At 45.8% G+C, this 23,992-nt stretch overlaps 6 protein-coding genes across 7 annotated transcripts in view; 2 read left to right on the top strand and 4 right to left on the bottom strand.

Moving 5' to 3' along the window:
• LOC143367938 (dynein regulatory complex subunit 7-like) overlaps positions 1–7,693 on the bottom strand; it is a 180,116-nt gene extending 172,423 nt beyond the window's left edge. Inside the window, exons 1-2 of the mRNA XM_076810208.1 lie at positions 7,169–7,693; positions 5,276–5,401 (exon numbers count right to left, since the gene is read on the bottom strand). Of these exons, the coding sequence (XP_076666323.1) occupies positions 5,276–5,401; positions 7,169–7,537 (495 nt within the window). The 5' untranslated portion in view covers positions 7,538–7,693. The remainder of the gene's footprint in view (positions 1–5,275; positions 5,402–7,168) is intronic.
• Positions 38–6,343, top strand: Dan (protein distal antenna). Its single transcript, XM_076810213.1, has one exon. It carries the CDS (start codon positions 2,625–2,627, stop codon positions 4,002–4,004), a length of 1,380 nt encoding a protein of 459 aa, XP_076666328.1. The 5' UTR covers positions 38–2,624; the 3' UTR covers positions 4,005–6,343.
• A 1,443-nt stretch (positions 7,694–9,136) lies between the features above and the next one.
• Atg2 (Autophagy-related 2) lies at positions 9,137–18,154 on the bottom strand. 2 transcript variants are annotated; one of them, XM_076810202.1, is made up of 19 exons: positions 17,346–18,154; positions 16,825–17,137; positions 16,409–16,722; positions 16,143–16,322; positions 15,800–16,024; positions 15,265–15,737; positions 14,878–15,183; positions 14,677–14,794; positions 14,501–14,601; positions 13,931–14,425; positions 13,572–13,850; positions 12,968–13,496; positions 12,706–12,893; positions 12,132–12,631; positions 11,596–12,058; positions 10,760–11,521; positions 10,372–10,646; positions 9,984–10,285; positions 9,137–9,896 (listed from the first exon to the last, which is right to left on the bottom strand). In XM_076810202.1, exons 1-19 carry the CDS (start codon positions 17,517–17,519, stop codon positions 9,657–9,659), a joined length of 6,237 nt encoding a protein of 2,078 aa, XP_076666317.1. In that variant the 5' UTR covers positions 17,520–18,154; the 3' UTR covers positions 9,137–9,656. The 2 variants fall into 2 exon arrangements, with proteins under 2 accessions (XP_076666317.1, XP_076666318.1); XM_076810203.1 differs by lacking the exons at positions 16,409–16,722; positions 16,825–17,137; positions 17,346–18,154 and having other exon boundaries at positions 15,800–16,020; positions 16,143–16,276.
• Positions 18,155–18,363: 209 nt separating this feature from the next.
• On the top strand, positions 18,364–20,187 carry LOC143367948 (transmembrane protein 179). The gene is made up of 2 exons (XM_076810223.1): positions 18,364–18,864; positions 18,928–20,187. The coding sequence occupies exons 1-2, from the start codon at positions 18,755–18,757 to the stop codon at positions 19,481–19,483; spliced, it is 666 nt and encodes a 221-aa protein (XP_076666338.1). The 5' UTR covers positions 18,364–18,754; the 3' UTR covers positions 19,484–20,187.
• A 77-nt stretch (positions 20,188–20,264) lies between these two features.
• LOC143367949 (uncharacterized) lies at positions 20,265–21,165 on the bottom strand. Its single transcript, XM_076810224.1, has 2 exons — positions 20,785–21,165; positions 20,265–20,717 (listed from the first exon to the last, which is right to left on the bottom strand). The coding sequence occupies exons 1-2, from the start codon at positions 20,896–20,898 to the stop codon at positions 20,265–20,267; spliced, it is 567 nt and encodes a 188-aa protein (XP_076666339.1). The 5' UTR covers positions 20,899–21,165.
• A 179-nt stretch (positions 21,166–21,344) lies between these two features.
• Positions 21,345–23,938, bottom strand: Mttfb2 (mitochondrial transcription factor B2). Its single transcript, XM_076810215.1, has 3 exons — positions 23,237–23,938; positions 21,778–22,088; positions 21,345–21,694 (listed from the first exon to the last, which is right to left on the bottom strand). Exons 1-3 carry the CDS (start codon positions 23,936–23,938, stop codon positions 21,487–21,489), a joined length of 1,221 nt encoding a protein of 406 aa, XP_076666330.1. The 3' UTR covers positions 21,345–21,486.
• Between the last annotated feature and the right edge of the window lie 54 nt (positions 23,939–23,992).

Raw genomic sequence — 23,992 nt, 5'->3', positions numbered from 1 at the left:
AAGCCGGCGGTGGCGACCACCGCCGCAGTTGAGCGTCGCGATTCGTCGCGAGAGCATCGTACGTTGGGTAGTAGTTGGCGCGCCCCGTCGTGGTGATACGCTGCTGTGCACGCACATACAGAGGCACGCACACACGTACGCGCTGAAAGCCAGACACCAACCACCGTGGAAACACTAACGGGGGAACAGTTAGCTGCGAACCGTGGAACCGGGCGGATCGACTGTGATCGAACGGCGATCAGCAGAGGTTCGACGGTCGTGAGGGAAGCGACGCGCGGGTGCTCCCCCTCCGCAGCGCCCCGAAAAGCGGTTTTAAACGCGAGAGAAGCCAACGGCGACGAGGACGACTCGCGCCGACACCGGCGGTTCAGTCGAGGTCGATCCACCGTCAGGTGAGGATCGCCGGTGTGTCACGGTCCCATTCCACGGCTCTCTGTGTATCGGCAGTCTGTTACGCGTGCGGCGAACGCGCCAGGACGGTATCGTGTACACGCATAGACGCGGGAGTTACCACCGACACACGTGCTCGCCGATCGGCAGCTGTGCTTCGTACCTGTCGCCGCGGTCAGTGACGGAAACCAAGTGAAGACGCGCAGTGAGAATCGATGATCAGTGTCGGCCGTGGATTCTTGTGTGCCACGCGATCCACGATTACAATCGAACCCGGTGACACGCGACAAACAGAGCTGCTAGATTCTACGGTGTTTTGAACGGACTTCCAGATCGGTGGACTAGCGAACAGAATAACGATCTGCTCTTCGCTAAGGAGGGATAGAACACGGGAAGAAGAAGCGGAGGTTCAAGAGAAATCTTCGGTGGCGGCCGAAAAATTTGATACGGTGTTTCCGTGAATATTAGTGCGCGCGCGACAGAACGTGTGCCCGCGTTTGTCCTTGACGCTCGCGTCCTCTCGTCTAGAGCCGTTGCGTCGAGAGACTACTGTGTGTGCTTTTTTTCCTCTCTTTCGGTCTGGCACTCGTGTCTCCGTCTGCCGTACGGTGTGCCTTTGTCGCTGAACGTAGACAGCGGCCGAGCAAGACGACGACCAGCTCGCAGAGGCACGCACACGGATCGTCACGTATCGGAGGGCTTCGCGTGGACAGCGGGTTCAGAAGCGGAGAACGAAACGACGGAGCAGCAGCTCGAGCCAGCGGCCAAGTGGCGCGGTGCGAATAACGCGACTGCGAAAACTGATCTGACTGTCGGCCGTGGTATCTCTCCCGGACCGTGTGCGTCTACGCCCGTCTCCGTCGCACGCGGCATATTCCATCTTTCTCGCATCGCCACGTCTCTCCTCTTTCCCATCCAGTCGGCCACACACCGCTATTCCTCGTGGCAGAGCAATAATATCGTTTCCCGCGCGGACTGCGGATTGGCTGATGTGGCCGCGAAACGAAGAACAGAACAGCGAAGCAACGTGCCCCGTTTTACTCGCGCTAGCGCCGAGGACGAGTTCGGAGGAGAGTGAGCGCGCTCAACGGAGATAGAGAGAGAAAGAGAGAACGTGAGTAGTAGGAGGAGAGCGAAGGTGGAGAGGGGAGGGCAGCAGACGAGGAGGGGAACCGCCCGACCGAGTTGTTTCATTCATAAAAAAGTTCTTTATTACTCTCTGTGAGCGCATGTGCTATTCCACGGAGGAGGACCTCCCCCGACCGGCGTAACCACGTTTACACACGGTATTATTTACTACTGCGCGAGATACGAATCGCTGCCACACGCCGTGGCAACGGTACGGCGTACGGATCGCTGCCGCTTCGTGTTACCGTTGTCATCGTCTCGCCGTCAACCACCTTCTGTCATCGTCCTCGACGTGCTGCGGCCACCAATTACTGTATCATCGGCCACCAATCGAGGACACCTACCCACCACACGGTATAGCCGGTTCATCGGATCGCGAGTCCGCGGAGGAGCACCGTCGCAGCGCTTTGGAGCTCGACCGACCTCTCTTCTTTCTTTATCGAGCACGTCGTGCGTGCTGCGTCGTCCCCCGGACGTCTCGCGGACGAGCAATTGGAATTCCTCGCGTGTCCACACGCAGGCCCGATATAGTCGGATGGCGCGATCTGGAACGTGAACGTCGATCGATCGGCTTCTCGCGCGCGTCACAAGACCGCTCGCGAGCCACGGTGACGCGTCGCGACACGACCGTAGTCGGCCAACCAAGCGAGAGCGACGCTGCGCCCGAGCGAGGACAGGACAGTCGATAAAAAAAAAAAAAAAGGAAGAAGAAAGAAGAAGCACCGTTGAAAAAGAGGGCCGTGCTGGTCGGCGGCAGGAGAGGATCGCTCCCTCGACAAAAGTTGTGTGTGTGCGTGCGTCCGTGAGAAAGGGGGAGATCCCCGGCAGGCTCGCTTGCACGTAACGCGTACGCGGGGATTCAAGTTCGACCGGCGAGGCGAGGCAAAAAACCGGCCAACCTGGATCTAAGGACGACGAATCTGGACGTTTACGTCGACGACCAGCCTGAGCATCGGTTGTTGGACGGTCGCGATAGGTCGCGGACCAGGGACCGCAAAGCCACCAAAATAGATCCGAAAGCGAGCGACGAGGGCGTCACGACGACGGAGGACGGCGGCTACGAGGATCGTCTGAGGGAAGGCGCGAAGGACAGTCGTCTCGCCGGCATGAGGGGCGAGTCGGCGCGACCAGGGAAGCGCCCTTTAAGGGCGCTCTCCGCATCCGAGAAGATGGAGGCGATACAGAGGGTCCACGAGGGCGAGAGCAAGGCGTCGGTAGCGAGGGACATTGGCGTGCCGGAGTCGACGTTGCGCGGCTGGTGCAAATCCGAGCACAAGATCCGAGGGATGGCGAGGAACTCGTCGACACCGGACAGCGAAGCTCACTCGCCGGCCTCGTCCTCTGGAGCGAACGTGACCGGGGCCGGCAACCTGGCCGGTGGCTCGGCGAATCTGTCCAGCGAGGACGAGGGGCCCTGCGCGAAGAAATCGAAGATAGATCAGCAGACGTCGGTAAGCAGCGCGGGCACGTCGTTCGTCGGTAGCGAGGTCTGCACCGACTCGGATGGTAAACAGGACGGGAAACAGCCGAAGATCGATTACGTGGGCTTGATGACCAGCATGGCGGGCATGAGACCCGAGAATAGTTCGCTGCTGTTGCAACAGCTGGGCCTGCTCTCCGGCGCTACCGGCACGCTGGCAAAGAATCTGTTGAGCATGTCGCCGGCGTTATCGTCGCACGGTAGCGCGGTCGGCCTGGTCGAGAACGGCCTCCAGTACACCAAGAGCAGCAGCGGTAATCCGTGCCTGGCGAACGCGGTCGCGAACACCATGAACGGCACAGCTGGTAACAAGAGGCACAGCATCTCGGCGATCGCGCCGGCACAGATGGACTCTGTAGTGTCCAAGTCGTGCACGAGGAAGAGCCTGCCGCCAGCGGCGGAGGCGCCGTCCACGCCGGTGCCGGCGTCTCCGCGGAAGACGAACGAGAACAGCGGCGGCCTGCAGCGGTCGTCGAAGCCGAAGAAGGATGGGAACATGAGCGGCAACAACAAGAAGGTGGACGAGGCGCTGTGGCTGTGGCTGACGCAGCAGCAACAGCTGCTCGGCCAGCAGTCGGCCAGTTTCAATCCGAGCATCAATCAGCAGGACGGCTCGTGGTTCTGGCAGTGGTACAAGCAGTGCAGTTTCCCGCTGATAACGCCGACGCCGACGCAGCTAGCGCCCAGCCCGGTCGCCAAGAAGTCGCCGAGCAAAGCGCGGGCGATGCTCGACAACGTGCTGTGCAACAACAACAACAACAACGAGAACGTGAAGCGCAGCCTGAACATGGACACGGAGGACGAGGAGGTGGAGTCGGCCGGAGACGTGCCGGCCAGCACCGAGGAGGCGATCGAGCACGGCGAGAAATTCTTCAAGTGGCTGGACAAGTGCTCGGAGCCGGCGGTCACCAGGCTCCAGATCATACAGTTTAAATACCTGTTGGACAATCTCAAGGCGTGTAGGAAGAAGTCGCCGTCGTCTAGCGCGAAACAAAGCAGAAAGTAGGCGAACAGAGGGACGGGGAAGCTGTGATGCTAAATATATATCCTTAGGGAGAGCGAGAGAGAGAGAGAGTGTGTGTGTTTAGCGCGACAGCGGCAGCGGAGTATCCGCCTAGCCAGGGCGAACGCTTCGAGGAGGATGGGTAGAGTGAGACTAAAGGAAGAGAGACAGAAAAGTCGTAGCTCTGTCTCCTCCACGTACTATTAACGCGCGACACGCAGACGATCTCCTTTCGTCGAACTTTTTCATTTTCAACCCACCCCGGTTTCGTTTGTTTCTCGATCCTCTGTGATCCCCGCACGTCGCATTACTCGTGTTACTGCGATTTGTGAGTGCTGTGTGCGTATGAGGTGGGAAAGAGTGAGAGAGAAAGTAATTTAAAAAAAAAAAGAAGAAAAGATCGACGGGCGATCGTGTTTTCTTTTCCTTCTCCGGAAAAGAAAGCTGCCCTGCCCCCGTTTCGTTCCATTTTGTTTCCTTATTGTCTGAGTTACCTTGGGAGTCGGGCCAAATCAAAATAGGATCGTTAACGATCGCGATTTTCCTTATCGACAACCGTTGTACATAAGAGGATATACCAAATTCCGTGAATGGACTGTTGTGTAATTATAATAAAAGTTAAGATGTCCGTAGGAGAGGTATTAATTATCGGTCAACTCTATCATTCGTTAACGATAAGCGCGCGAGCGGGAAGCATCCTCGCGTGGTGATTACGAAAGCCGAGAGACGGTGAACGGTTCCTCCGAACGTTCGAGGTCTCGACGGACCATTGCTGTTCGTTGTACCGATTAGGAAGTCGATAGTCGGGGATCGAGGCTCGCGACACACCACGTTATCGATGGTCGGGACCGATGGCACGCCTCGTTCTTTAGTCGCGTTTCACGTTCGATTGTCGCGCGAGCGTATATTTAAAAGGAAAGATGGAAAATAAACGGATGGAGAATGGCTTTACGATGTTTAATTGTGGACATGCGCGCTTTTTCCCAAACAGTTCTACCTCTCTTGTTCTGTTAGCGGGTTATTTACGTACGGTAAATAAGAATATTAAGGTTAAATGTGTGCACGCGACTCGCACGAAACTAAATGGTCCAAAAAAATGATAACGACGAAGACGAAAATACCGACGATGAAACGGCAAGACGCGACGTTTGTTATATCGATGAGAAATTATATATATTATATATATATATTTAAGAACCTTCGATCGCTTAGCTTTATCGCGATAAGACTCGTTCGTCTGGGAGGAAACAGAAACAATGTTCGACAACACTTACCATAACGAGTGGGTTGCTCAGCGGCTCGTATCTGACGTAGTCGCTGACGAACTTTCCGCACCCCTGCCACGTGTACAGTTCCGGATATGGCGGCGTACTTCGTCTGATAGTCGTAGACACGAATTTCTGCACAAATGAAGGAAAAAGAAAACGGAGAGCTATTTAAGCTATATAAAGACACTTTATATCTCGTCATTTGTTTGTTTTTCTTACTGTTCGACGGTGTTTCGCTACAGCAAGATTAGCCTGTTCTTAAATGCCCCCTTTGTTTCTACGTTGGATCGTGCCGCGGAACGAGCCCCACTTACCAATCGAGCCAAGCCACCTTCTTTTACCGATCGATCCCGAAAATCTCGTAGACGTTTGCCCCCCTCTGTCGTTCAGACGTGTTGCTAGACGCACGAACCGTTGACTCGCGAAACGATTGTTCCTATCGGTGCTCGGTACTTGGAAATGGAAGGCTAATCTTGCTCGGCAGCGGAACGTTAATTTATAAAAGCGAAATACACACGTACACAACAGACACAAAACAGGAAACCAAAGTGAAGAAAGCGCTGTCGGGGCGGACAGCGCGTGTAAATAAGACTGTGACCGTGCACTTGCACGCGAAGTGCATACCATTGTATTGTAGAACGTTTGAAGCATGTACGAATAAATGTATAGCGAAGTTTATTTTTATTATTTAGGTCGTAGAAGAGAAGGCTCGAGTGTATTAGAAAGATTCCTATTACGCAGTTATATTTCCATTAGTTGAATTATAATGATGAGAGAAAGAGGGGAAGTGAGGTTAGCCGGAGACGAGAAACTTAGAACTCTATTCAAAGACGACATTCCTCGTTACCTTTTAAACATATTATGAGAATAAACGATGAGCTGAGGAAGGGGCACCTAGCACGACTCGGAAAGAAAAGCCACGAAATTTTAAATAGTAATACCGATAATTTTATTTATAACACGTTTTAATTTTTATATGGAGACTAATAATGCCTTTGTACATTGAGTCGAGAAATATTTATCAAGTGAATACACCGAGAAAATAAAACACGAACGTATTCGCATATTTCTTAACTTTTATCCTTTTTTTTTTTTATTACCGAAACGAGAGCGAGAGTCGTGGGAGTAACGAGAGGCGAAACATTTCCCCGTTGAAAGGAGACGCGAGACGCTCGATCGTTCCGATCGATTCTGTTCCGACCACCATCGGCTAGATTTGTGTGAAGGGAGCACGTTGCCGGTTAGAAGCGAAGAGGAAGGACGTAGGCACGCGTTGTAACGCGCAGAAAATTGTGTAATTGTAAATATATCCGATGTTACTTACAAAATATTCGAGGACCTGTTGAACCGTTGACGAGCACGTTAAACGAGCAGATTCGAGCGAGATAATAACACGCGAACGGTCTCCCGCGCGTAACCGCTTATCGTTACATTGGCACTTTCGAAAAATTACCGACAAAAAAAAGGCGCCGAAATGTGGACGGTCACCCGACCCTTCCATTTAAACTCTAATGTTTCCAAGCGTTTTTTAAAGCGGGACGAGTGTTTAAAAAGAGGACTGACTGTGTAAGATTGTAGCAGGCGAAAGAAATGACAAATCGAAGTAATGTCCGAGTCTTTCGATTAATATCTCTAATTTAATATTTAAAGACGATTTAATTTTAAAGAAACGAAAGATAAATAAAAAAACATTATTATTTAAAACGAATTAATGCTTTGGTAATAATGAACTCATCACCACGATCCAGATTTACTTCCGATTCGACCACTCGACCGGCGTAGTAATCATTCCCGATCTGTTCGACGCGCCGGTCGCGATGCATATCGTGAATTACGGGGAACGTTTCCTGGGCGCGTTAATAACTGTTGTTTAAGCTACAGTTTGCGCGATTCACTTACTTGCACGCCACACTCGTTCTCGGAGGCAAGCAATAACGGTTTCCGGTCCGGATATTTCGCGCGAAACTGTCGTCGAAAGTTTTCGGCGTGCCAGGCCAGCAGCTTCTCCTTGTCGCTGACGGTACAGTAGCTGCTGGGACGGGATTTCAGGTACAGTCCTTTTCTCAAGTCGTCATCCGGCCAGCACAGTTTGATTACACACAGTTCTTGCTGCACTTCTTTTATCGACTCTTGCGTAATCCGTACGATCGCTTTATCTTTCGAGTCCTCGTCCCCTAATTTCTCTGACTTGTGATCTTCCTCTACCTCCGCGAGGGTTCCTAAACTTCCGTAACTTTGGAATCCCTCTTCGCCGTCGGTCTCGTGCATGTCGGGCGATTAATTCTTCGCGAACGATTTCAGACAGGGAGGAAGAAACCGAGGCTGTAACTTTATTCTATTTAGCACGGTCTCGGTGGTCATTTCCATGGGAGACTGTTGGGATTTAAAACGAAGTCTTTCGTTAGGCGAGTGTTTATTGCCATAGCAACGCAATTGCTGTACCACGGGCTCTACCCTCTCCCCACGACCAAGCGTAACCACTCCTAGCGCTTGCATCGCACCACACAAGCATACCCTTCCCTCTGTCCGTGTGCCGTACGCGCTGCCTGACCGGCCGCGGCGCTCTCCGCCGAGAATTCATTTTACTGACTGACCGACATCCAAGCGCTTGGGTCGCAAACAAAAAATCCGGTGTTCAAATCCCGTTGCGGAGATTCTTGTCTTTCTATATTCTCAGAAAACTGTCGATTTACAGAGCATTTTCGAGGCTTGACTTTGCTGCTAGAGATGCGATTCCCTCCTGGTTTGTACCGCGTCACTACAAGCAATTCGGTGGTCTATGTCGAATATTTTCAATAACAGTGAGCCGAGGTAACGGTTTGCTGATGTTTAAAGCGATGTACTTATGAACAAATTCGTGCGTACATTCGAGGCTCTCCCAATGTTTTTAGACTCTAAGCAATCGAGGCAACTGTTTTTTCTAGTTTCCTGGAAGACGCCCCCCTTGTACGACTCGTATGTACACAAATTGATCAATGCGAATGCCTTCACTGTGGATTAATTCATATGTGAATATATTAATTCTTTTCAACACTGAACGATTATTTCGCGAATCACCACGGTACATTCTCGCGGAATTTCAAAGCTTATGAGATGTTCTCCTACTGAGGGTGTTTGGACAAGCGCCACAGGGGGCAGCACGTATTGGCATTTTCTTATTTCCGCTACGCAATCTGGTGGCGAAAATTAAAGCAGTCTAATCGGGTTAGCTGTTACATGTAATTGGCAGTATTGGGAATTTCGTAAAATGATCGATTTTGTAAAATTTAACAGACTATTTAATGACAAAAACATTATTGCACTGTTTCAATATTTGTGTGACACCAGTCCTGTAACGCGATTCACCCGATTACAGAGCTTACTTTAGTAGATGGCGCTCTCACGGTATTTCCCAATCGGACGCGTTCAGTTTTCAAATTTTGTTCCATCAGAATGTCCCTTTCGTGCGAAGATCGCGAGTAGTGTTGATGAAAAAAGCGAATAGTGTTGACGGAAAAAGCGAATAGTGTTATAATGGTGTAGTTTGTAGCGGTGAGTAACGGTCGTTTCGTATGGCTTTGAATTAGAAGGAATCTTTACTCCGACATCTACAAGAAGGAATGCAAATCGTAGGCGTGCTTGCAAGGATGGGCGACGTATCAACGATGGGTAAGTTTTCATTCAATTCGGATGCAATATTCTGAGTTGCTTCTGACACGTTGAGTAATTTAGTCGAGTGGAGAGTAATTTAGTAATTTACCATTGTTTTACTGAACTAAGTACTTGACGAAATTTTGGTGTCCACACACGGTGAATTACTCGCTACTCGTCTAAATTACTGGACGTGTCTGAATCAGCCTTTATTATGCAAATAGTAACACGCAGCGATAAGCGTTACAATTTTATTAATAAAAATCTTGAGATACATACCACTGGTATAAAACATACGCATCATTTAAAACGAAAGTACATACAAGCTGCGAGAATAACACTTTCACGATAATATATATATATATAGTATATATATATATACTATATATATATACATATATACTTTATTTATAAACTATAAATATAACAAATCAGGTTTTTTATGTCTCTTCGTAATAACGCACTTAAGAAAAAAGAAACCAATGGAACTGAAACGTATAGTTACATGAACAATGCTTGTATCGCTTAAGGGTGACTGTCATTTTAACAAAATTTATGCGATTAGGTCTAAAACTGTTCGATCCCCGAAGTTCTTCACCAGTCGATTGCTATTCTCATATGTTGCATGTTTCTTGCTTCGAACGTAACAAGTTCACTCAGTGTTTAATCTCCCCCTCTCTGTAATTTCACGTCATGGATTCACTATGTTACAAAGTTGAGACAACGGTCGACTCGCGCGATCAGTAGCAGGGCAGCCTCAGTTTGCATCGTTTGAATCTTGCCGCCATTTCTGAGCTGCCTCCCATCTCGTGTCCGGCACTAATTGTGATTGCATGCCGCCCAGGACGTTGCTGGTTGCTTCTGTTGCCAAAATAATAGGTTTCACGACTGTCGGCGGTATTTGTCGCAGTACGCCTCCCACTGCGCCGGAGACTCCTTTCTGCTCGTGCTCCTCGCTAGCCACGCGCACCAGCTGATTCGCAGTCTCACCCAACCCCTAAAAAGACATTTCCGTTTGACAGCGTGTACTTGGTATTAAGATCATAGTACTAAACTGGTCAAGCATGCTTCCTATATAATTCACCTCTTTCACCAACATGTAAGCGTTAGTCATTCCCTCTCGAATGTCCAATGGTTGGCTGTATCTCTTTCTACGTCCTTTCTGCCCTCTGTTCTTCTGCCTCACGCTGGGACCAGGGCTGACCATGTCGTAAGCTGTCTCAGCGGTGCTCTGTATGGCGTATAGCAATCTAGAAGTTAACTCTAGCGCTGCCATTACAGTGGACGTAGTGAAACTGTTCGCGCCCCTTTGCAGCCCTCTAATGATTCTACCATCTTTCTGGTACTGCTCGATCGGCAACCAAAACAAGTCCCGTATCCCTTGGACTGTAACAGAGGGAGCATCAAGTTACATTATAATGTTCGAACTTAAGATATTTTGTCACGCGTGTGGTCTATGCACGTGTACTTACACAATTGCACCAACGAGTGCATAGGACCTATCCCACCAAGTAAACTTGGAAGCTGATTATTCTTTATGTCTTGCAACCACTCGGAGAGTAAAAATGTTATAAGCTTATCGAATCCCAGAAGTCCGTGTCGATGCGTCAATCTTTTCAGCGTTAACTCGGAGCAGTTTAATTGCGCCAGGCCCATTAGGAGGCCGGCCAATGGTCCGTGAGTGAGATCTACGCGCTTGCCATGATAATCTAATCTAACAAGGACTTCAGGGGAAAATATCACACTCCTGACACGAATCAAACAAACAAAACTTTAATACAATGTGCCATACGGTGTAGTCTCATACCAGCTGGATCTAGTAATTACAATTTTACTAGTACCGCGCTTGCGTGTGCTTACCTAAAATATATCGGCTGGCAATCCTCCTGTACTTCCTGCGTCATTTTCGTTTTCGTTTTGCACTCCTTTATCATTAACTCGTCCTCCAGCAGTATTAACAAATTCGGGTCTATACTATCGTGCTGCGACGTATTCGTTGGCGTTGGATCGTTAGGCACAGAATCATTCACACTCATGACAGGCGGATGATGAGTCGGCATCCCTTGCTTAGACACCGGGGAGGACTGAGGGTTATTGGGCGTGTTAGAGCTCTCTTGCGTCTGCTTCGAACCATCGTTCAGTTCATTGGCAAACTCTATCAAGAACAATAGGCTGTCTTGGTCTATGTTCAGGCGCAAGGGCAGTAGGCTGAGCTTTAAACAACATTCTTGAGCACTTAATTTCGGATCGGGCCTGACATGGACTGCTTTCATAGCGAACATGTTCGCGTGGGACTGCTTGGGCTTCGCTTCGCTGCTGTACTGGTACAAGAACTTATTGATGTGCGAGGAGGCCAGTCTGTCTCTAATTTCTATCTCGCTCACTAGCAGTATCTGCCTCGCCGCTTCTGGCGTGTTCTCCGGGTAGATCTCGTGTTGGAAGCGCACTTTGTTCAATTGAAACTCCATTAGAACATCGTGCCGACGACCGGGCCCTCCCAGAGCTTGCCATTCGGTCATTTCTTTAATCTTCGCACGCGGCGAATTTGGCACACTCCCGAAATGCACTTCGTTCGGATTGGACATTTTGAACGTCACCTCGTCACACCACGGAGATCTGCTCCTGTGAACACAGCGATCGTAGAATATAACGAGCCGTTATCTTCCATTACCTTTCTTTATAGCTATAATACATACCTCTCCTGAGTTGCGTTATCATTGATAGTAACGTGCTTCTTAGTTGACGATTGTGATCTTCCGAAATCCTTCCCTCCGTACATGTGCCAAATCAGGGTCATTTCGCAGATAGTGTACCTTAATATGGGGGCTGGGAAATGCCTAGGCGCTTTAAGCAGATCAGTTTTACCGAGAGGCACCGCGAAGTGGTTATCTATTATTTTCAAGGATTCTTGACACAGCCAGCGAACTTCCGGCACCCCGTGCCTTGGCATTATCCCTGTACCTGCTTCTTCTCCTAATATACAAAAGTCTTCGTTAACATGCTCGGCCTCGGCGTTGCATTCCAGCTCGGCGCATTGCTCGGGGCCTTTGCAGATTTCAGGCGCTGCCTGCGACGGTGGGTGCGGCTCGTCAGGAAAGAAAAATACTTCCACTCGATGTTCGGTCATCAATGCTTTGCCATCCGTTTTTGCAGCCTTGCCTGTAGCAAAATCATTATTAGTAACTATTTTGTATTCGTTCCGGTGCTTCGATTCTATATCACTCGGATTTACCGTTCACAGCCTCTTCCATCGCTTCCTCCATCAGTGTACTCACACGTTCAACTTGACTCTTACTCAGTGTGTTGGTACTTTCGTCCCCGAGGAGACTCTCTTCGTCCCCGGAGCTTGGTACCGTGATGCTTTCGGTACTGTCCGTGTTCGATATCAAGTCCCCATCATTCACCACGTAAGTCAGCAGTTGTATAAGAGCACGACCAGAGTCTGAACACGTCCGAACGTGCAGAACATTGTTGCTCGCCCTGAGATCCACCCTGGGCGCTCCGCCGCACATCTTGTCGTTCAACCTTAACGACAACTCGAACAACCCAACATCCATAACGCACACGTAGTCACGCTTCAAGTTCACAGTCTTCCCAAGTTTAGTAGATATGAACAGAGCAATATCTTCGGCTATAAAACGCAACGTCGAAGTGTTTGTCTTCGCAGCAATGTTGCTGGATACGCTGAAGTTGCCAAGTGTTACCATCGATCTAAGTGGCAGATGAATTGGCCTGAAAACATCTTACATATAAACTTCTTATTCCCGTGCTTCGTGAATGTCGATCAAGTCTATTAAGATGCAGACCTGTAGTCAACCGCGCAATCCCACAGATGTAAATGCAGTTCAGTTAATATCCCTGGTGGGGAATGTCCAGAAACTGGATGGTCAGCCACGTTCAGGCAATCCGTCAGCTGGGTGAACCACGATGTACCAGTGGCGCGCATTCTGTGCCTCAGTGTGGCGTTTGATATGCCCACTGCCACTCTGAACGTCTGTCGTGAAAGAAAATGCGGTTATTTAATTCTCAACGAGAGTTACGTTTACTCGAAACAATTATGAGTTGAACCTTTGTACGATGGGTTTGGTGGGCAGCTTGAATTCGAATGGCAAGCATCATCATATCTTTATCATTGTTATTTGTTCCCGTTACGGTTGCGTCTGGTTCACTTTTATATATAGCTTTTTGACAGGGTCGCGGGGTGACGCTATTAATAGGTCTCAGTGAAGGTGGTTGCGATGGAGTCGTCATTAGCCCGCAATGGTCCAAAGACATTTCCTTGATCATAGCGCACACGTAACTTAGGTTCGCGTCCCCCTTGTACGCGGTCACCGAGAATATCGTAGCGTCTTCCACTCGGATCACCAATTCCCCCTGCTGCCCGGGAATCACGTTACGCATCGAGTCGCGAACAGGAGTGTACATGCAGAGAAGACCCTGGTCTATGGTAAAAATTAGCGCCAGTTCACTCTGACCATTTCTAGACTGCTTGTTCTGGTGTTGCCTGTAACCTTTATCGGACGATGAATGAAATATCCCTTGTTCGTCCGAGTCCGATTCAGAATCGTACACAATTCCACTCTTGCACGTGCTAAACCTGCGACCCGGAAATCGTATTTCAAACTTTTATCGAGCATAAAGAATCGCGCAGTCCATTTGAAATATCGCTTACCTAGGATAAGCAGACTCTTGCAGCAAAGTGGACGCCAAGTCAAGGCCCACATGGCTCTCCATGTGCGTGCTGTACTTTGGTCTTGGTGCTGACGGAGTCCATAAAAAAAGATCAGTAATGAATCTATTATATAACAATTCGTAGATGTGCTTAGATGGTATCTGGACGGAGACGCATGGAAAGTTGATCTCCAGCTGAATCCTGGAACCGCGCAATCCTTCGTCCATGAATTCTAGCATTTCCTCTCGACTTCCTGGTATAATTAGTTCTTCGCCCTCCCTGTTTACACGACAAAACTTACATAACGTAGTGTACAAAGCTATTCTTCATTCAATGTCAAGCAATCCTATCGGGCAAACCTTTGTTGCGAATCGTCTTTGTCGCCTTGGCCATGGGGTCTGGAATGGGGCGTGTCGGATTCGTGTATAACGCGTTTCGAGCTGAAAGGTGACGGCTGATGCCTAGGCGCGTTCTCCAAAGCTTCGTCCAAGCTCGAATCCGGCTCCCCTTCCGAGCTGTCCTCCAACTGACCGCTTAAACGTTGCGGATAGATCGTGACAACCACTCTGGCCCAGCCGAATCCCTCGCTAACTTGCTGGCAGGACGCATTGTTCTTCTCGTCGGCTGTAACTTTGCCTATGTTTATCGGTACGTCCGTCTCAGTCTCCGCGTATGAGAATAGCAACTTGCGACATTGAATTTCATGCTTCGTCACGGAGTGAGGCTGATTCTTCATGGTAGAGTGTATTTGTGCATCCATCAGCTCCAGAATCATGTAATCGGTTCTCACCGATCTCTTCCACCATGGCGCGCGATTCATGTCGTGCAGAGGTCTTAGATCTGGTATCGGGAACCTATTTTGGAAACATTCTCCATTAGATAACATTTAGCTCCGGCACACTGTCCGGTGTTTCTGTGTCACGCGCTACCTTAATTTTATTGTACATTGGGACGAGGATACGTTTATGACTGCTGCAAAATCTGACGGAGTGGGACTCTCTACAGCTTGATAGAATAAGGTTTGTTGGTTCTAAAAGATGTACGAGTTAATAGCTCAATTTGGATACGATAATCGACAAGTGCGCAGTGGAAGTTGAGAACTCACGATGTTTCTGTTGTTGGGCACGGGATTGCAGACGCATATAGGCTGCGGGTTAAGTAATGCACATATCCTGTCTACGATAGTTATATCCACCTCGCTTTTGCATGGTTCCAATTCAATGCTAAGAATGCGGTGAGAAGATAATTACAAAATCAAAGTAGCCAACAGCCGTCCTTCGGTATAAATTAGTATATATGAACCTACTCGATTTCAGTGCACGGGTGCGCGCATTTCATTAACTGAGCGTGCCGGGCGGTATGAGCATCCTCCACGTACTTGAATTTCATATTGAAGTCTGTTTTGTTAGTAAAGCCGAAATTCGTTGAGTTCTCTTTTGGAAACGTAAGCAGCTCCACATGCTCCGTCGGGGCCCCGTTCGCGCCAGAACTGTTCGAGTCGATTAAACATTCTACAATTTCTAAGCTAGCTAAAGTCAACGTCCCAGATATTTCCGAAGACAACGAGGTAGTCTTCTCTCTGCCTTCCATCACTAGCGGCGCAGCGAGTAATCTGTAATAAATGATAGAGGGTCAATTGAAGCTCCGAGATCTTTCGCGATCGTTGGTAGAATTGTGTACTGATCGCGCACACCTAATGTGGCTCAAATGGCAGGCGTTCAAAAGTAATTTGGATGCTTTATCGAAATCTTTATTCCCGTATCCGCCGGCTGCGAACAGTCCTAGCTGTTTAAAAAAATCATCCGCGGCGTTCTTCATCTGCCGTATACTGGAACACGTTAGACCACTGCCTTCTACGCACGTAGTCAATATATCTTCGTGCAACAGGATTACGGCTACGGAGGACACCCTCACGTGAAAGTGAGACGTCTCCGCGGAGGGGCTATTGTCCACGCTCTGTCTGTGCTTATGCTGCTTTGGCAAATTCGTCGACGAACGTTTCGAGCTAATACTACTAGTCGATATACTTCCATCCATGCTATTGTTATTGCTCATAACGGATTCGCTCATCGGAGAAGAGCCCGGTAGCCGCATCGGTAGAAACTCGTCCTCGTTGTCGGACTCGTCCAAGGACGCCGTTGACCAACCCTGCGTATGCCTCAGATCCTGTTAAACGACAGATATTTGTACAACTTCAAATATCGCATTGTAAATTAGTGTCGCCTTACCATAGTGCGCAATACTTGAGCCGGATGTATTTGGTGAATGAGCTCCCGCTCCACGCGATTAAAATCACTACTGGCCATTGGCTTCTCGGTGCAAGTCCTTGGCGCAACGTTGCTAACGTCTTCTAAATCTGGGGACGCGAGCCCGTGCCTTAATTCCAATAAAACGTGCATCTGCCGCGGGCTCAGAAACGAAGTAAAAGATCCCAGGGTTACTTCTAATTCTACCTGAAGTAATTAGTTCTTCTTCACTTTGTGCCAGACGCATTATAATCTAACAGCATTACCGTTCAAATTCCGAACGTCCGAAATAATCCTTGATTACTATCAATTATTTAACTTTTACCTTTGGCCCTGAAACACCTTCTCCTTGTTTCAATTTTAGTCTTATTTCTTGTCTACCTGCCAACTTAGCGAACATTATAGGATTCGATTGGCTTAAATTATTGATAACATTCCTCTCCGGAGGTGTCTGCGTGTTCTGGACAGGGGATATTTGTGCAGATGAAAATTGGCCGTCCAAGTTCTGCGGGGAAAAGAGTTTCACAAAAATTGTGTCCATGTGTCTCTATTTTTATCGATTCCTGCGGAAATTCTAATAAAGAACGTTACTTTAGAATCTGGTGTAGAACCCCTGCTCGTTGTTATTATACTCCTAGAGAAGGTTCTCGCGCAAGATGGGAATTCGTCCATAGAGAAAGTCACTCCCTCTAAGTAAAAGCGTTTCGTCGTGAATGCTGAGACGACGTATCCTTTCGTCGGCTGACTAGGATCTAACGAAGTACTGCTCGGATCCAAGCCTGCTTCGTCTGAATATTCAAGGTTTTTTATACACATTTCTATCGCGACCCCCGTCGAAGAGTCCAGCGGCACATGTTCCAGGCGTATAACAGTGTCTATAAATCTTACTTTCACCCTGCATAAAACTGAAATAAATACGACCTTCTACAACATGTATATATTACTGTACAAATAGCGATCTCGTCTGTTATTCCCGGAACCGCGACTTGCCGCGCCCGAGTCCTTACTTGATTCTATCGTTTGTGCAAACAATTCCACTCCTTCTAATGGCTGGGCGTTCCCTGCATTCTTGGCGTCCTCTTGTAAGCATTCTTGTGCAAGTTGCATGCTGGAAGTCATAGAACTCCACATAGATTCGAACATGGAGGTTCCAGATTCCGCTCTCTGTCTAGGTTGGACTGTTAACCTGAGACCGGTTATTTCTACGTAGCTAGCTTCGCTGAGCAGAGCGGACCACGGTATGCCAACAGACATCTCCCCTACGAAACCGTCAACAAACTCAAACGGGAGATGCTGTTGCTCTCCCATCTCGTTAAGTGCCTATCGTCCAGAAAAGAAGATCTGTAGCTCAAAACATTTCTCGCTCCCGCCTTATTTCCATTTAAAGGGTTCCATCGAACGATGGAATTGAATTTGTACAAAAAAAAAGACTACAAACTGCGCGTCGATCTCGGAGATCGCGTCGCCTCTACCATCCTCGATCGAACGCAAACAAAGAGCCAAAGAAGAACAAAGGATATGACAGTACCTGCACATCAAGGCTGACATTGGTTACACGACCAATTCCATTGTAAAGATCAACAGTGAGCTGATCCAATGTCAGCTTCTCCTCTAGAATCTGGCCAAGGTACCTCTGCAATAGGTACCTGCAAGCCCGTTTCTTGATCCCCTGGGACCAAGGGAAACACTCCAGCCAAGACATTTTATCCACACGTTTGACAGCTCTAATCTATGAAAGGCATGGGATTTTTCGAAGGTCTGCCTTTCGTCATGCGTCTTTGTGTTAGGCCTGTTACTCGGGCACGGTGTAAGAAAAACTGTTTATCCACGCGAATCCCATCGTCCCGACACGTGCCCAGTCCAGTGCAATGATCCTTAACATAATACGATGATTCGGGTGTAACGGGGGGTTCTAGCTGCGTAATGTTTTCCTTCGGGTGCACTACGGAGACGCAACACAAGCTCGCACACGCGCACACGCACGGCACACGTACGCCTGGCTGTCGGGCGCACACCAACGCGGCAGAAGGAACGCTGGTAGCTTCATTCACTGAAATCACTTTCGAAACAGACGCGCTGATACTTGTGTTTTCCAATGCTCTTTCACCTCCGCCGTGCCCGTTTCTAGTTTCCTATCGCGCGCGACGCAGCAATCCCGATAAACCGTGTCAATCTATTTATCCCCCATTTATCAACAAGGTTTATTCATTTTTCCCCCCTTCTTCCATTTTCGGAGCAGCAAAGTAGCGCAGAATGTTGAACGCTCTCGACTCTAATATGTACACGCTAGAGTTTCTTAAGCGACATCCCATTCGCCTCGATACTACTCCAATTACAATGTTGCAATACGTGTAACTGCGATTAAGTTTTCACTGTAGCATTAAATGCAATAATTGCCTGTGATAAGCGTAGATAGAGATAACAGATGCTAATGGTTTCTATCATCTACGGAAATGTTAAATGTTACTGGTTTAATGGAAAAGAAAATGGAATATATATATATGCGATTATGCTGATCGCGTTCTTTGTTTTATCATTCTTTCAGCCGCGCGTAGATCTGTTATCTAAATCCTGCGAGGATATTGGTCGAGTTCCCTTTTATAGATCCTAGTGCACAAGTACTCGATGAATTTGCAGGAATCGAACGTGATTTCTTGTTTGTTCGATCGTGTTCATTGTTCGCCTACTCGAGTAAAGATTTTTTTCAAAAGTCAATGAGATCGGTAAAGAATATTCCGAAAGGTTTACCACACTGGACGTGTCAATGTTCACGCCAGTTTCTGCGTATATGCGTTTACTAATAGATTCAGATGTATCGTATACGGGCGATCTGTCATAAAAATTGCCCAACGATTCGTTAGGATTTGATCGAGTGCATCCTTGTCGTTTCTACTAATCGCATCGTGCAAACGGGAATTGCCTGTTGTCGTCGGAAAAATGGCCCTAACCAACATTCTACTTCTCAGCCAGATATCCGGCTACATCGTAGCTCTTATCTTGTCACTTTGCATTATTATACCGATGAGCCTCCACCAAGACGAATTTAGGTAGTTAAAAACAATAAATAAGTAGTGTTGAGATGTACATGCAACGTGACTTTTTGTTCGCAGAGGACACTGTCTGTTATTCTCAACAGGAACTTGGCAGGAAACGGATGGTCAGTTTGTAGTAAATTGGGCTTCGCAGGCTTATTGCAATTATACCATATTCATTGGATTGGTGTTGCTTCTGACGTCCACTGTACAAATCTATAGACTTTCTTTGCTCATGTATCGGGGGGAGGACAGTTCGTTTTTGTCTGCGTTCATAGATGTTGTCAGCTCCATATTTCTAACAACGATCACCCTCGTCGCCGCGATCATCGTTACGCTCGGGTTCATGACCTGGTGCCAGTGTATGACCAAAAGATTCCCATCGTGCGAATTGGCGGCTGGGAACGATATCGATAAAGCTGACGGAATAGACACGTCCGGCTTTCATATCGAACTGGGTGCCGCTCAATTTGGAACTTGGACCAGTTTGTCCATATGGGTTGGCCTGTCGGTCTTTGCAGTCCTGAAACTGCTGCGGTACCATCAGTTAGAAAATATGAAAGTCTCTATGTATAGAGAAAGGCAGAGATTGATAGAGGCTGCCAGAAGTAACGAGATACAAGAACCGAATTAGAATCTCTGATGTGTTGCGAAATGTTTGAATTACGTGATATAAACGGATAGTAGTATTATGGTTGTACTACTATCCTTATTCCTTGGAGAAACATTTCTGCTGTATGGAATCGGTTTCCCAAAAGCGCACAGTTTGTAATTGATCTGATTAAGATAACATATTAAGATCTATTCCTCCGTTGTTTGTTACCATTGAGAAGAATAGAGGAATAGAATAGTTGAGTTGGTCGAATGTAGAAGTTACATTGAAGTGAAATAGCTTTCGTTCGAGGAGTATAAATTTGCTGAATAATTTTCAACTATACACATATCAAGACTGGATAAAATTGTAATCTACAGTTTCCATGATTAGGATTGAAGTATGTTTTACGGTAGTGAACTTAACTTCTACGTTTTAACTAATTTTGTGTAATTTAAATATTTAGAATTATCGAATGCAAAGTATTTTTATTGTATGATATTTTCTTTCATTTTGTACATACATGTAAGGATAGTGGCAGGTATAAAGGATAACGCATAAGATATTACATTGCAGTTAGGTAGTTTTAATGGAAACAGTTGATTATATAAATTTTATAAGTATGCAAGCTGTATAAGTAGACTAAACATTTCACGTTATGCATAATATTACCTAAATATATTATAAAATTATATTTTGTAAATATGTATGTTATATATTCTCATAATATATCAGAGTCGTAATAACATGCCGAAGTTTAGTGCGCTAAATAAGCTGAATAATAAGGGGATGCTACGTTCGTATGAAAGTAATAATTGTCTGTTTAAACTTGCCACCTGCATATCCCATTACCATCACTTCGGCTGCCTATGGGGCAGGGTCTTGGAGGTGCATAAATTATTGAGAATTGCGCAATATGTATTGGTACACACTCTATTTCAAAGGTAGTGTCAATTATCTCTAATACTCCATTAGGACCGCAAGGACCCCCTACAGTTCTTAATGGATAACATGTACCATTATACGGCACTTCTCCGTCTTTCGTGCATGGATTCTTTCCGCATTTCGGTACGGACTCATTTTTATGGAGTACCACGTAATTCCCTGGTGCACAAGGTCCTTGCGTGTAAGCTTGATAGCAACTGTTATTTCCAGGGAAACGTAAGAATGTGGGTATGCAGCCACATACCCCTTTACTTTTATCGCTACCCCCTGGGTAAAGAAGCATGTTTTCGGGACATTCGCTTGGCGCGTTCACTGGACTGCGGTTTTTTATCTGAAGAGAAACGGAGATTAAGTTTCTCTTGTTACGATGCGACAGAGTTTAGTTTTCTTATAATTACCGCTGCATGGTGGTTGCTAACATGGGATGTCTCTTCATCAGTTGGGAATCTAATATCTTCACACGATATATAATTCCACATCATCACTGTAACACCAATAACTGCCCACTTCATTTTAGTTATACAATATTATACAGCAGAAGCTTCGATGCGAACAGCTACAGAAGCGTAGGTATTAGTGTTTCTTGAAAGAAGCTTGTTCAAGCTTAAATGCAGTACGAGCTTAACTTAAATCATTGAGGCAATGAAAATCAGTTTGCTTACTGATCTTGCTTTGATTAAACTTATCTGACCCTGAGATTTCAAAGCTAGTGCCATAGTTGGATAAAATAAAGCTATTAAAATCAGTAATCAATCAGTACCAAGTATGTACGTTTTTTCTCCCACTATTTACAAATATACAGTTACGTGTTACACCTCCCACATAGCACAGACGTCATAAAGACGTCAATTATACGTCCGTTTTAGGTCTGAACGGCTTTACGACGTCTTTTGGGCGTCTTTAGACGTCTGTGTGCTATCTGGGAATAGGGACAAAAAATAGAATATAAACTTAAAAATAATTTACACAAAATACAATTTCTATTTTATTTCATCTCATCGAAGTGTATAACGATAAATTTAACTATTAAATTTTGTTCCTACTTCTACAAGTATTAACGATATACTATTAACAAAATTTAATATCAATGTACTGTTTCTTCACTCGTCATATTCTTTGTCGTTATATAAAGCGTACGTTGTTCTAACATCCGCCGCACTTGACATGAATATACTGTTTTTGATTTCAGGCCAAGCTTGAAGTTCCATGAAAAGATCATAAATCTGACTGGCGGTCAAGTCATTAAACTGTGTAAATATGTTGTAATTCTTTTTTATCAAGTCGAAACCACAGCCTGGCATTATTTTCCTGAAAGAATTCAGTTTAAACTATGTATCGATTTGTTAAAAATTCTTCTCGAGACTTCGAAAAACAGAATAAGATACACTTACTCCATTGCGGGTATCACTCTGTACGATGGTTTATATAAATTATGCCGCACGAAGTGCCAGAAATGTATCAAATCTTGTTTCTTCTTAAATAACGTAAAGAGGTCAGGCTTTGGTTCCAATTTGACAACGTAAAGCGAGTTGATATCGTCCGTGTAAATATCCAACGCGTATTTCTTCCGTCTATTCTTCATCACTCTGTTTCTGTGCCACGGCAAAAACGCTTTCCTCTCTAGGGAGCCAAAAAGTTTGTAATTAAATATCGTTTGAAACATGACGTTGCCGGAGGTCACTTTCCTGGGCTCCGCGAACCTCTGAAAGGTAGAAATTAATAATTAAAAAGATTGCCACTATCCAATCGGTTGAATTATTGCAGTTGCAACTGCCTTTTAACGAAATGACTGTTGCATTAAGGATGTATTGGACCTATCTTCAAAATGATACCAAGTTGATGAAAATTTGTGAGATTGTTCTTTCTAATCTTCCTGATGTGCTCCAAATTTTTTAAACGAATTCACTAAATGATTGCTGACAAGGGAAGATCCCGAACCCGAAAATTAAAAAAATTCTGAAACTTTGTGAATATGTAGGGGATTTCCTCCTGATTGCAACGCAATTTTTGTTTGCTGCCCAAATTCACTCGAAGGGGGTGAAATTAACCCCTGGAAATTCTTAAATTTGCCGATTTTGTGTTATAACTCGCGAACTGTAATAGGTAGAAAAAAAGTTTCAAGACAAAAGTTATTTCTCTTAATTAGATTTATCATTTGGTATAAAAATTATTTTACAGTTCACGAATTATCACACAAAATCGGAAAATAACCGGATTTTCAGGGGTCAACTACACCCCCTTAGAGTGAATTTGGGCAGTAAACAAAAATTGCGTTATAATCGGGAGGAAATTCCCTACTTATTCACAAAGTTTCAGCATTTTTTGAATTTCTGGGTTTGGGATGTTCCCTTGTGAGTTATAACGATTTTAATTTTCACTGATTTTACACATACTCTTATGGAAAGAGATGATCTTGACAGATAAATCAGCTGAAAAAATGTTGAAGAAATACTACCAATTTTTCATTTTTTTTTTTACATGTAGTATATAGGTAGATGAAAATATCTGCCAAGTTTCAATTGCTTTCACTACACCGTTTTAAAGAAATAAATTATAACTTAAGAAAATTGTGAATTCAGGGCATTTTCACTGGTAAAAGTATAGCAAGTAATACTTGAGAAAGCATTTGTAAAGTGAAAAATACCTTCCTAGGAGTAAAAATAAGACTCCAACTGTTGTTCGTGTTCCTTACATCTAGATTTACTATGCGTAAGGTGTAGATATTCAAGTATTTCAAGTTTCGTATACTTTTGTCTAATATTGTATGTCCAATAACATCCTTAAACGAATTTGAAGGAAGAGTAATGATAAATTCTTAGGGAAGTTTATGAATCAACTTTTTATACCAACATGCCATATCGATGGTGATATCGCCATATAAAATATTGCTCGTTCATTCATCATGAAGGACGATTGAAACACTGTGCTCAATATTAAGTGCCTTATAAATTTCAACTTATTGGTTGCCCCAATTATTTGTACAGAACTCGGTTCCTCCCATTTTCTCCCTCTTACGTCACCGAGTGGTCCAAATACAGGCTCGTTACTTGAACGAATGGAGTCTACATTCATCATTCTTGATATATTATAAAGGTTTGCGTGTTCTATACTTAATCGTTTAGGAAATTCATCTCGCAAGTTATTTAATCGCTTAACAAACATCTCTTCTTTTTCATACAAGTGTATAAATGGTACACCATTGTCGAGCAGCTCCTTCGTTATCATACCCAAACCTGGGTTCATTTCAATTACACGAGTAGCATTCTGTAACAGATCGTCCTTAATCAACGATACAAACTGCTCGGCTACGTGTTGGTTTATTAGGTATAAATCTGTATTCTTGGTGGACATAGATAAGTACTTATATGGAATGTTATTCCTCCACTCTAAACCTGTAGTTTGTAGGTATCCATGAAGTAGGGTAGGAATTTGATAACACTCTCCTTTTTTATCCTCCAAGCTGTTTGTGTTATTCGCTGCAGCTGTTGTATGATTTATTCTCTTCGTCGAATGAAGCATTACACTGTTATGGGATTCATTTGTTCGAGGCATATAGGTACTACAGAAACAATTTAAATTGCGATATCTCATACTCGATTCCTCTTC

Source organism: Andrena cerasifolii, chromosome 4 (genome assembly GCF_050908995.1).
Source record: "Andrena cerasifolii isolate SP2316 chromosome 4, iyAndCera1_principal, whole genome shotgun sequence".
Lineage (NCBI taxonomy): Eukaryota > Metazoa > Arthropoda > Insecta > Hymenoptera > Andrenidae > Andrena > Andrena cerasifolii.
This window is presented reverse-complemented; position numbering and strand designations above follow the sequence as displayed.

Coding starts and splice junctions, on each gene's coding strand:
- Mttfb2 (XM_076810215.1), bottom strand. CDS start 23,938: ATGCCTCGAACAAATGAATCCCATAACAGTGTAATGCTTCATTCGACG. Junction 22,089..23,236: donor TATCACCATCGATATGGCAT/GTTGGTATAAAA, acceptor TCTACCTTTCAG/AGGTTCGCGGAGCCCAGGAA. Junction 21,695..21,777: donor AGAGTGATACCCGCAATGGA/GTAAGTGTATCT, acceptor GAATTCTTTCAG/GAAAATAATGCCAGGCTGTG.
- Atg2 (XM_076810202.1), bottom strand. CDS start 17,519: ATGTCTTGGCTGGAGTGTTTCCCTTGGTCCCAGGGGATCAAGAAACGG. Junction 17,138..17,345: donor ATGTCAGCCTTGATGTGCAG/GTACTGTCATAT, acceptor TCTGGACGATAG/GCACTTAACGAGATGGGAGA. Junction 16,025..16,142: donor AAGGTGTTTCAGGGCCAAAG/GTAAAAGTTAAA, acceptor TAATTACTTCAG/GTAGAATTAGAAGTAACCCT.
- LOC143367949 (XM_076810224.1), bottom strand. CDS start 20,898: ATGAAGTGGGCAGTTATTGGTGTTACAGTGATGATGTGGAATTATATA. Junction 20,718..20,784: donor TTAGCAACCACCATGCAGCG/GTAATTATAAGA, acceptor GTTTCTCTTCAG/ATAAAAAACCGCAGTCCAGT.
- LOC143367948 (XM_076810223.1), top strand. CDS start 18,755: ATGGCCCTAACCAACATTCTACTTCTCAGCCAGATATCCGGCTACATC. Junction 18,865..18,927: donor CTCCACCAAGACGAATTTAG/GTAGTTAAAAAC, acceptor TTTTGTTCGCAG/AGGACACTGTCTGTTATTCT.
- Dan (XM_076810213.1), top strand. CDS start 2,625: ATGAGGGGCGAGTCGGCGCGACCAGGGAAGCGCCCTTTAAGGGCGCTC.